Raw genomic sequence first — 11,790 nt, forward strand, 5'->3', positions numbered from 1 at the left:
ATTTGGACGTGTACCCCTAGGAGAGCAGCAAGTTGGGCCAGTACTCCCAGAGGACACATACCCATTACTCTACTACTACTCTTCTACACACCATTAGACAAGAGAAAAGTGCAATCATTAATGAAAAAGTGTATTTATTAAAATAAAAAAGTACAATTTCAAGTACATTTAAGTCATTAAAAATGTCAATTTGGCCTCGAAGGTCTCAGTAATAACCATTTTGGTATTAATATATAACCATTAGTAATAGTAACCATTTTGGTATCGTGTACAACAATTCTAAAAGACTGTAATATGACACAGCAAGACCATATCAGCACAAGTCTTACATCAGCAAATATTGTGTTAGTGTGCATTCTCTCTCTCTCTCTCTCTCTCTCTTTCTCTTTCTCTCTCTCTCTCTCTCACTCTCACTCTCTCACTTATCACCCACACACACACCGCTCTAGTATCTATGCTGCTCTACCGTTATTAAGGACTTCAGTGGAAGCATCCTCAGAGGACATTCTTTACAACCAATATTAAAATATGGAAACATTCTCTCAGTGAAAGTGTGTGTGACAGTGTGTAAATGTGTGTTATTATCGGGGTCAGAGAATGACAGCTTTCCTCTGGCCCAGTCCAGCTGAACTCTGATCCTCTGGAGTTTCTGCTTCACTGGAATGGAGGGCCGTGGTGGGGCATGCGCTCCATAATTACCATCATAATAATCCACATACCACCGCCCACTCAAGGATCTGAAGTCTCCATTGCTCTGGACAGACGCTGCCATCACACCCACATGCCACCATGTGTTCTCCCCAACCTCCACATCCCAGCAGTGTGTCCCTGAGTTAAAGCCCTCGGAGCCCAGGACACAGAGACCCTGATCAAATCTCTCTGGGTTATCAGGAAGCTGCTGTTTCTCATCACCAAGCCTCACACTGGTCAGATCCTCAGACAGGATCAGTTGTGGGTGTGCAGTGTTGGGGTCCAGAGTAACAGTGGCTGCAGAGAGGAAGAAACAATAAAGGGACATTCAGACCGACATAGAACCGTGCCGGTGCTCGTTCCTGCACCTACTCTCAAACCGAAAGTTGGTTTATGATGCGAGCTGAAAAATGCTTTTTGTCCTTCTGCGTACCATGACGACAATGTGGATGTCAGCATGTTTATATGGGTAACAAATCACTACAGGTCACTACAGAACAGTGCAGAGCCTGGTATGAACATGAGTGGTTTGTAGGTAAGCACTGGCGCGGGCAGTATGAGTGGTAGGGAATGGTGATGTGAAGGACAGTAACGCGCACAAGCTGAACATTGAACTGAATGGTCTCTATGTGTGTGCCAGGGTTTCAGCATGTGACTGTGTCTAACAGTACGGTAAGTTTCTTTGAATGTGCCGTATGGGTGTGTGGCCCTGTGTGCCTCTGCGTGTGTATGCGTGTGTGTGTGTGTGTGTGTGTGTGTGTGCTCCTGTGTGCGTGTGATTGACCAAGTTGTATGCTTGCTTGTATGTTTGCACTTACCTTTTTATAGTGTGTGTGTATGTTGGTGCCTGTGTGTCTGTGTGTGTGTGCGTGCACCTGCAGGTGTGTATTTGTGTAATTAATTATGCGCACATATATTTACGTGTGTGTGTGTGTGTGTGTGTGTGTGTCACAGGGGTGACTATGTCAAGTGGGGGAGGGAACCATGATTTTGGACGCTTGTTTTATAGTGGGACATTGGAGTGCAACACACTGGTAAACAGACATGGCGGCCCCTATGAGTTGCCGTGGAAGTGTGCGCAATCAGATGAATGGCTACAGGTGTGGGGACTGAGGAGAGACGCGTGATTGGAGCGCACTGTGAGGCCAACAGTTATATGGCAGCTACGAGACACGAAAGGAGAAAGGCTTGGAAAGGAAGACTCAAGGAGAGAGAGACTGCGACGGCCAGCACGCAGCAGACGGAGGAGGCATACGCAGCCGGTATCCGGACGGGGCCAGAATGTGAGATGGAACTGGAACTCTTGACGATCCTAGGGATCGAGGCGGCCTGGAGCTCGAAGGAAGAGTCGGACGGCGTAGTGCCCGAATGAAGTCCGTGACCTGAGCCCAGGGGTTTCTGCGAAGTTGGAGATGGAGGGGTGAGATCACTCACCCCTCAATGAGTTAAGTTCATGTTCGTTACCTGGTCACCGTGGTTATGCCCGTGATGCCCCCGCTTGGATGTGCTGCGCTCCCCCCCCCCCTCCCATCTCTCTGGGTCCCCCGTGCTGTGGCAGAGATGTTTATGTAACCGCCTAGTCAGTTAACGCAGTGGGATCGCTACTCTCATTTTGGTTTAGTGTGCTGTGCCATTTTGTGTGCCATGTTTCCCTTCTTAAGCATGATGTGTGAAACACTTAATGTGTGGATTGATTCACGAATAATTGTAGTCCCCTGAGTAGTGACCCCCTGTTTAGCTGGGTAGCTTATTTTAGTAACCTGCTAGCTGTGCTCGTTTAAACACAAACGCCGGCTAGTGACTCCTCCCCACCTGTTCCTCCAGCCACGCCCAGGAGAGGAGCCCAGACGAGAACCTGATGTTGCCTGCAACCAGACCCAACGCTGCAGGCCACACGAAGATGAACTTGGGGTTTGTGGGAAACTGAGTAGTTGGGACTATTTTAGAGAAAAAGGACTGATGCAGAATTGGACACTTCTGACATGGGTGCAATGGACAAATGAATATAATTGTTAAATTTTTATTCTGGTGTCCTGGTGTGTCTGTGGGTATGTTCCTCAGGGTAGCTGGTAGTAAAAGGGGGCGCCGGTACGTCCCCTACCCGAGACATGTGTATGTACCACTTACTGACTTGAACAATCTCCTGCATTTTCTCCCAGACTCTGAACTTCAAGTTGCCCAAGTGCTTTGCCACACTGATCAGGGCTCCTGAAAGCCTCTGTGGATCCTGCAGTGTGCACTGGGCTCTGGAATAACATTCAGGAGTCAGTGCTGCTGGGTTGGTTTGAATTCAGAACCACTACAGACAAGTGAGAGACAGGAGGCACATCACTCACCTTTTCACTGTGCTTTTGTAGTTCTGGAAAGAAATAGAATATTGTTGAAACCTCCTTGTTTTGCATTTATTTATTTTAATCATTTTGTGAATTGCATTCATCAATACCATGGCTTTCAACACTCTGTGCCACAAACTTATCCAGACAAGTAATGATACGTGCCTTACACATATGTGTATTATGCATTATTATGTAATATTCTCGGTCTGTGAAGCTATCTTTTGATTTCCTTTTTAGATGCGTCCTTGAATCTCTATAAGAGGGCATGTCCGTCTGTCTGAAACGCATTCTTTAAATCAGCCAAAACACGATCTTGCTGCCATTTTTCACATCACTCGCTTCATATTTGTGCTTTAGACATGGGGGCCGCTAGGGGGGGGGAAAGTGGTACAGATTCTAAGGGCCCAAGCACTGATAGGGGCCCTTAAGGGGGCCCAAGCACTGAGAGGGGCCCTTAAGGGGGGCCAAAATTCGAATCTTTCATGGGGCCCAACATTTCTGGCAGCGCCCCTGCTTTTAGACGCATATTTGCCCGCCTGTTGGACTTGTTACTAACAGCTCTGTTCACCACAGTAACTGATGGACAAACAAAGAATGAAAAGGTTACTGGTATATCTGATGAGAGGTTTAGAAATATATTGTATGGTTTTATGATTCAGCACATCTTGTTGTATACCTGTTTTAAAATACCAAAGTATTGATTCTAATGCAGTAGTTTCAAGTGTGTCTGATTCATTACAAACAAAAATATTATATGACAGACGCACAGACTCAACAGCCGGACAACCCGAAGTACCTACCGGCAGGTGAAGGCAAAATAATAATCTCATTGCCAAAAAAAGAGTGTACCTACCTGCAGGAATGTGACATCACCAGCTTCCATCTCCTCCTCTATGTCTCTGATTGTGTCTGAAAGAGATGAGATCTCTCTACTCAGCTTATCAATCTTCTCCTTTATCATCTGACTCTTCTGTTCCTCTTCCTCCCTCAGTGCAGCTATCCTGGCTGCCTCTTCATCTTGTAGAAACTGGTGAAGCTTCTCAAACTCCTCCTTGATCTGCTTCTCAGTGTTATGGACCTGAGTCTATAAACATAAACATATAGGCCTAATTATAACACAAATTAATGTCATAACTAGGTCTATGCAGTCGCCTCCGACTGCTAAAGGTAGGCTATATCCCCGAAACGCGACGCTTCCACTCCCCCATCATTCCTACCACTCCCGTCCACCTAGTTATAAAAGTATATATATTAAATACAAAATATATATATTGTAGCGAAGGGGAGTAGAGTTGCCCAGGTGGGATGCGAACCCAGACCTTCTGAGGTAGTAAACTGAGGCTCTGACTGCTACACCAAAGAGCCAGGCTCGTTGTTGTAACAGTCAGAACACACAGACAACCCTAGTGGTCACTCCATCACACTGCCTTCCCCTTCAGGAAGCGCACCTGGCCGTGTGCATCACACACTCATGATGTCCCTCACGCAACTGCCCATCATCAATGTTTCACCCATCACTGGGGTCACCAATCCTGGGGGTCCCTCACATGAAATTACGGCTCACACACAATGGGTACGCTTCCGATGTCCTCACGGTAACCATCCCGCTTCTGACACCATTTGTAGTGAAGGGGAGTGGAGTTGCCCTGGTAGGACTCGAACCCAGACCTTCTGGGGTAGTAAAAATGGGGCTCTGACCGCTACACCAAAGAGCCAGGCTTGTCATAACACAAGGTCATAACACAACCAGAACCCTAGTGATAGTCACTCCATCACATAATTATAAATATATAAAATAATATCTATACTGTACATACCGTAGATCAGTGCAGTGCATAGACGTAACAATAAACAACTATTGTGAAAGCGGATCTAAAAAGAAAAATGGGGCAAATGAGGTATCAATCCACCCAGTCAGAAGTTAGGGGCCAACGGAAAATTCTGCCATTTTGAAAGTGTTGGCCTCCAAAATCTAATCCGTACATGAATCTACCCTAGAGCATCAACACACTGAGTCTGGAACCAATCCATCCACCCGGTCAGAAGTTATGGGCCAAAGAAAAATTCGTCCATCTTGAATTCAGCCATCTTGAAAGTGTTGGCCTCCAAAATCTAATCAGTTCATGAACCTACACTAGAACTAAAGCATCAACACACAGAATCTAGGATAAATCCATCCATCCGGTCAGAAGTTATGAGCAAAAACAAAAATTCAGCCATCTTGAATTCAGCCATCTTGAAAGTTTTGGCCTCCAAACTCGAGTCGGTTCATATACCTACCCTAGAGCCTTAACACACCGAATCTGGGACAAATAAATCCCTCCGGTCAGAAGTTATGGGCTGAAAAAAAAATTCCATCTTGAATTCAGCCATCTTGAAAGTGTTGGCCTCCAAAACCTAATCAGTTCATGAACCTACACTAGAACTAGAGCATCAACACACCGAATCTAGGACAAATCCATCCATCCGGTCAAAAGTTATGGGCCGAAAAAAGTTCAGCCATCTTGAATTCAGCCATCTTGAAAGTTTTGACCTCCAAACTTGTGTCGGTTCATATACCTACCTTAGAGCCTTAACACACCGAATCTGGGAAAAGTCCATCCATCCGTTCAAAAGTTATCGCATTAACACAAAAAAAGATCTAATGCAGTGGACGCGGCAAAACTATTACATTCCTGACACTCCACGTTTCGGGGATATTATCCAGATAATTTGTAACAAATCTCAAACCCCTCAAATGAGGGTCTTTCTTTGAAGGTCTTTCTTTGAACCATGTCTCACCTTAATGTGAGCTGCTGTTTGGTCACAGAGGATTTTTACTTCTTCTAATTTCTTCAGTGTCTGTTGTAAAGGCTGCAATTGGATCTTGAGCTCTCCCTGAAATGAATGAACACTATTTTAGGCCACAGTATCAAAATAATAATGGCTAAATTAGCGAAGGGGTTAGGTTACTGGGCACCATTTAGGCCTAGATTACTAGATTCTCACCTTGCGTTCAGGTGCTGCTTCATCTATAGGTCTAATGTTGTGATTTTCATGTTTCGATGAGTCTCGACAAACCCAACACACAGTTTCTTTATCCTCTAGACAGAAGAGCTTGAGCTTCTCACTGTGCAGACTGCAGAGCACCTCAGACCCAGCTGAAGCTCTCTCTTGTAGAAAGGTCTCACACAAGTTCCTTAACGCCATGTTGGGTGGACAGTTTTCTGAGCATTTTCTCCTGCAGTATGGGCATTCTCTAGATCCCTTCCTCTCCCAGAACTGCTGCAGACAGGCCTTACACACACTGTGAGCACACTTCAGCATGACAGGATCCTTGTAGATGTCACTGCACACAGGACATGTAAGATCTTCTAAGAGCTTTGATGCCATTGTCTCCTTGACAAAATATAACAGAACATCATGCATACAGTATTTTGTTAGATTCACCTGTATGAGAAATCAGTTAATGTGTGTGTGTGTGTGCGTGTGTGTGTGTGTGTGTGTGTGTGTGTGTGTGTGTGTGTGTGTGTGTGTGTGTGTGTGTGTGTGTGTGTGTGTGTGTGTGTGTGTAAGAAAGAGAGAGAGAGAGAGAGAGAGAGAGAGAGAGAGAGAGAGAGAGAGAGAGAGAGAGAGAGATACATGTTTCACAATATAACTAATGGCTACAAGGTGAAGATGAAAGTATGACACAAGCTAATGACATATGAATTCATAAAGTGGGGATTTGTCAAAATTCCATAATTGTACATCAAAACTTGAGCACCTATGAAACGTGAGGACTTCACACCTGTAATCTACTTTTACTTTGGTGGTGAAGGTGTTACGCCACTTTTTCCTGTCCATTCTCCATTAAAGCTAACCTGGCTTTAGATGAACGTGGTTCCACCTTGCTATACACCAGGCTTGTACGAAATTCCGAATGGAAAGAATTTCAATTCAGAATAATGCCATAATATGAACACTAGGTGGTGCCATTACCTTGAATTTCTTTGAATTTAATCTGCACCACCCATTGAAAGTACATAGAACACCACCACCTAGTGTTCGTATTATGGCATTACTTTGAATTGAAATTCTTTCCATTCGGAATTTCGTACAAGCCTGCTATACACACACTCATCTGGATCAGTCGGCATATCGATTCACTGTCCGGATATGTGGCTTTGTCCAAAATCCGTGTACATGATTGAAGAAGCTGATTGTCTATCTTATAATGCTGCACGCTACCTCTCACAGATTCGACTCCTCCATGCGAGCTGCCATTATTGTCTGACACAGCTGTTGCTAGCCTCTTTGACTTTGATGGCTGCGTTCGGAACGGGCAAGGTAGCTGTCCTTCCAGTGGGCTAACTGGACATCGAGTCATCAAGTGTGATTTGAAACGAAAATTGCTTTACTTCCTTCCTTGGCAGTTCACTGCATTTGTGGACGTAATGGGGCTATGTTGATGCTGACTTGGTGCTGCCTTACACCCAAAATGCTGTGCGCCACCTCCCTCTCAACGGGGAAGCTGAATACAAACATGGCTGCGACCCAAGCTACTGCCTTATAATGCTTTTTATTCTGACACTTATGTACTTAGATACTGAGAATCGAAGGGATAAATCAACATTAGTATCTAAATATGCGTTTGCTAGATTGAGAAATGCACCCCTGAATCTATTGTAATTTCGCAGCGCACATGCACAGCAGACTGCTGGAAAATGCCCCATCAAGAACGAGCCCATTGACAAAATTGAGAACCAAAATGATATGATTTCGCTGTTCTTATTTTTAGAATTTACTACATCATGACAGAGCCATGGACTTGAAGCAACAAGGGCTCAATCTTCCCCTGACTCTTTCACAGAAAAAACATACTCCTTTTTTTGTAACCAGGGAAAGCATCTTCCTCTCTTCACTTTCATCACCCATTTGTCTTCTCAAAGTTTTTTGCACCTGACACTTCAAAAGCTTTGGCTTCCGTCCGAGCCTGCATTTCCCTCTGCACACACAGCATACACACTGCACTGTCGCATAGTATCGCCCTCCAAGCTCTTTTGATCAACAAGGAGTAGGCCTACAGACCTCTCAGTTACGCAGCCGGCTTGGAGTTTTTGTGTGGGGCTCAGTAATTTAGCCGGCTAGAAGCACTGTGTAAACACTGTGATTTGTCTGTGATAGTATGTATTCAGCAAAGTTATTCCAGCCAAGAATCGCACTTTTGCCTTCAAACAATTATGTGAGGCACATCAGAATAACAGGGTTGATATATTGTGCCCGCATCAAAATAATGTATCAATGTGAAGATTGATTCCCTCCACAATTGCTCCAACTGTGGATTAATGAGCACTCACAATTTTTCAACTGTAAATATGCTAATATTTAAACACATCTCCATTTCATTTTGCAAGCATTTAAACACAAAGGTGTAAGTGCCACATACGCACCTGTTCAAGTGGTACAGGGAGAACAGCTGCCCTCTGTGTCCGAGCCTTCACTTCCTCAATCCTCAAAGGAGGCAGAGAGAGAGGGAGCCAGAGAGAGAGCATGGGGAGGGACTCAGAGGGGAAGACATGGGTTAGTCAGTAACAAATTCCACAAAAACACTGATCGACAGTTTACTCTCCCTAATGCATTGGTTCTCAACCTTTTTTGAACAAATGCCCCCTTGACCTAGTCATAAGCATCCCAATGCCCCCCTAAGTATTCAAAAAATAAAATAGACTAATGCCCCTCAATTGCAACTGAGCACGGCCCAATCTCAGCTGTATCTGTGTCTACGCCACCCCCCCCAGGCTCCCATGGGGAGCTGTACAGCCCCAGTTGAGAAACACTTCCCTAATGTTACTGTAGATCAGGTCAAGGTGCAAAAAGAAAGTTTAAGGAGAATGATGGAACATAATATGTCAATGTTTAACCTGATGTCTTGCCTCAATCACATGATTATTCCAACATGGGAACTCTGTGGAATATCATGCTACCAATGAGTATTTCCCTAAATACTGTAAATGTAAAGTATAAGATAAAATGCATACGTGTATGTGCTATGGGGCAGTTGGTCATCCTGATGAGTGATATGATGCCAAATCAGCCAAAGTTACAATCAATGTGAGGAAGGCGCAGGTGTGCTGAAACGTCAGTCACTATGTGCACCAAAAAAACCCTCATTACCAACAACTCCAAAGTTTCGTCCAAATCCATTGACAGACAGACAGACAAACAAACAAACAGACAGGCAGACAAACAGACAAACCAATGCGACCGAAAACATAACCTCCTTGGCGGAGGTAATAAACCTAGGTGTATTCTGTTGCTGTATGAAAGCCCCAAGTGACCATTATGACCACCAGAGGGCACTATTCGCCATTCAGTGCACATTCGTCGTATACCAGCCATTGCTCAGCCCCCATAACAAATGTTCCCTGGTCCCATAGAGGAGGTTTGACCCAGTATCTCAAAGAGCACAACTACTGTTCTGTCTGTCTGTCTGTCTGTCTGTCTGTCAGTCAGTCCAACTAATTCGTCAATAACTCATACAGTATCATTAATGGCTTGATTACAACCAAGTTCAGTTTTGTAGACTCATATGAAACTCAATAGAATATTATTTATCTATTAATATATTAATTAATCTGTTAATCTGATGTCAAATGCCCCTATAGTATGCATCATGAAAGAAAACATTTTAAAAAAGTTGTTTAGCTTGGGGCCCACACAGAGGATGATAAAAGAGGAAGGAGGATTAAAAAAACATTACCTCACTTTTTTCAGTGAAATATGACCTGCTATCATATGTCATCCCTGTGTCAGTGGGATGACAAGGAAGGCATGAGAGACAGCCCTAGAGGAAGGTAAATCCCCTATAGTAGTGATTCCCAACCCGTGGGCCGCGGGTTTGGGATTTTGGGGAAAAAGGTTTCTAGGTTTTGAAAATGATTGAGTCAAAGTCAAGTGCACTTCATTGTCAATTCATAAGATAATTAAAAAAAAAACACAAATCAAATCCTGTTTGCCAGTAGACTGATGCCGAACCTCATGCACATGTGCTTTTAATAAAAATGAAGAGGGTTCTGAAAAAAAAGTGTGGACAGATTCTAAGAATTTTATTGATTAATGAATTGATTATTATTTTTGTTATTTTATTTTTTATATTTTGTTATTTGTTGATTTTTATTAAGCATAAATCTTCTCTGCCTACAGACTGACGCCCTACCCCTGGACGGTGATGGGCCATTTCCTGCGGGTGGCGCTGTATGCCATGTGCTACAGCTACAAGTGGGAGCCATGGTGGGGGGGAAGCCCCGAGCACTACTCAGCAGTGTAGCCAACCGGTACCTTGCATGTGCTGACATGCTCCCATACTGTATTCTCAGAGTTCAAATAGGCCTACCTTATATATCAATAAAGCAGTATTATAATAAATTATTTATATTAGCTTATATGAATAATTCCTATTTTTCTTTCAAGTTCAAGTACGCCTATCGTGTATATTAAGAACTATGATTCATACTCTCAGAGTTCAAGTAGGCCTACTTTAAAGAGTATATGAATATACTATTGGTGCACTCCAGACCCAATCCAAGCAAGTTGGAGATGTGACTTCTACTACCTGGATTATTTCAACTTCATGCATCCCATGCAGTTGAAGTGGGAGTTCTGGTACCTTAAACGAATACTCTCATCTTCTCCGAGTTTAAGTACCTTCCATTGTATTAACTGCAATTTATTCTCTCTCCTCTTCCTCAAATTCAAGTACTGCACTAACTCCACCGAAGTTTAAGTATGTTAAATTAAATATTCTCCTTCTCATCGCCTCTGAGTTATCTTTACTGTATAGCTCAAGTGTTGGTACAGTAAAGTACCCATAGCTTTTATCTTTAATCTTTTATTATATGTTATTTTTATGCTTTTTAATGTTATTTTATGTTATTTTTTATGTTATACGTTGAATAGGCCTACGTGTGTGTCTGCGTGTATGTGTGTGTTTGTCCATGCACGTTCGTGTGTGTGTGTGTGTGTGTGTGTGTGTGTGTGTGTGTGTGTGTGTGTGTGTGTGTGTGTGTATGTGTGTGTGTGTGTGTGTGTGCGTGCGTGGGTGGATGCGTGTGTGTATGTGAGTGAGTGTGTGAGGGCCCACAGTTCTGTGCTAGACCTCCAGCCAAAGTGTCAATTTCACTGCTCTTGGAGGACAGGACACATTGATCATATATGTCAAAGGTAGCATTGGCCTACAGTAGTATTTCCTTGTTATTAATGTAACTAGTGGGCCTTTTTTTTTCCTTTTTCATTCTTATGCCAACTGTGCCACTTGCAGCTGAGAGACAAAAGACAAATGTGCATATTGTTCTATGTCCTGATTTTGTATGCTGTAGACTTGTGTCTAAAGGCATAACAATAGAACACAATAACATCAGAACACACAGATGGAGGGAAAGAAAGACTGTAAAGAGGAACGCCACAAATCTTCTTTACCACTTCATGTCAGGTGATTTAGGGTGGCTTCTTTAGGTTTAACAAAAAAAAGGACTCACAATTTACTTGAACTAAAAAAAAGTTTTAAAGTTAAATGCATGTTTTAATTAAGCTTCCTTTCTGCATTAAGTTCAGCTTTGCCTTGGGTAGACAGTGAAATGTGATCGTCATGTCGTCGCAGTCACACGACTGAAGCAGGAGAGATCCTCCTTTAGTAAACATAGATGAACAGCTGACAGCCGGAGCCATGCGTTTTTTTTTCCTTGAAAGAAATGGGTGAGAGGGAGCGCTGAATACCTATGCAGGTTCACTCACTTCACGATACCGT

At 43.5% G+C, this 11,790-nt stretch overlaps 1 protein-coding gene across 1 annotated transcript; it reads right to left on the reverse strand.

Moving 5' to 3' along the window:
* Window positions 1–421: 421 nt before the first annotated feature.
* Window positions 422–6,398, reverse strand: LOC134435835 (zinc-binding protein A33-like). The gene is made up of 6 exons (XM_063184878.1): window positions 6,015–6,398; window positions 5,808–5,903; window positions 3,880–4,110; window positions 3,027–3,049; window positions 2,818–2,936; window positions 422–987 (listed from the first exon to the last, which is right to left on the reverse strand). Exons 1-6 carry the CDS (start codon window positions 6,396–6,398, stop codon window positions 446–448), a joined length of 1,395 nt encoding a protein of 464 aa, XP_063040948.1. The 3' UTR covers window positions 422–445.
* Between the last annotated feature and the right edge of the window lie 5,392 nt (window positions 6,399–11,790).

The sequence above is a fragment of the Engraulis encrasicolus genome, chromosome 20, assembly GCF_034702125.1.
Source record: "Engraulis encrasicolus isolate BLACKSEA-1 chromosome 20, IST_EnEncr_1.0, whole genome shotgun sequence".
NCBI lineage: Eukaryota > Metazoa > Chordata > Actinopteri > Clupeiformes > Engraulidae > Engraulis > Engraulis encrasicolus.

Coding starts and splice junctions, on each gene's coding strand:
- LOC134435835 (XM_063184878.1), bottom strand. CDS start 6,398: ATGGCATCAAAGCTCTTAGAAGATCTTACATGTCCTGTGTGCAGTGAC. Junction 5,904..6,014: donor AAGCAGCACCTGAACGCAAG/GTGAGAATCTAG, acceptor CATTCATTTCAG/GGAGAGCTCAAGATCCAATT. Junction 3,050..3,879: donor GTGATGTCACATTCCTGCAG/GTAGGTACACTC, acceptor ATTTCTTTCCAG/AACTACAAAAGCACAGTGAA.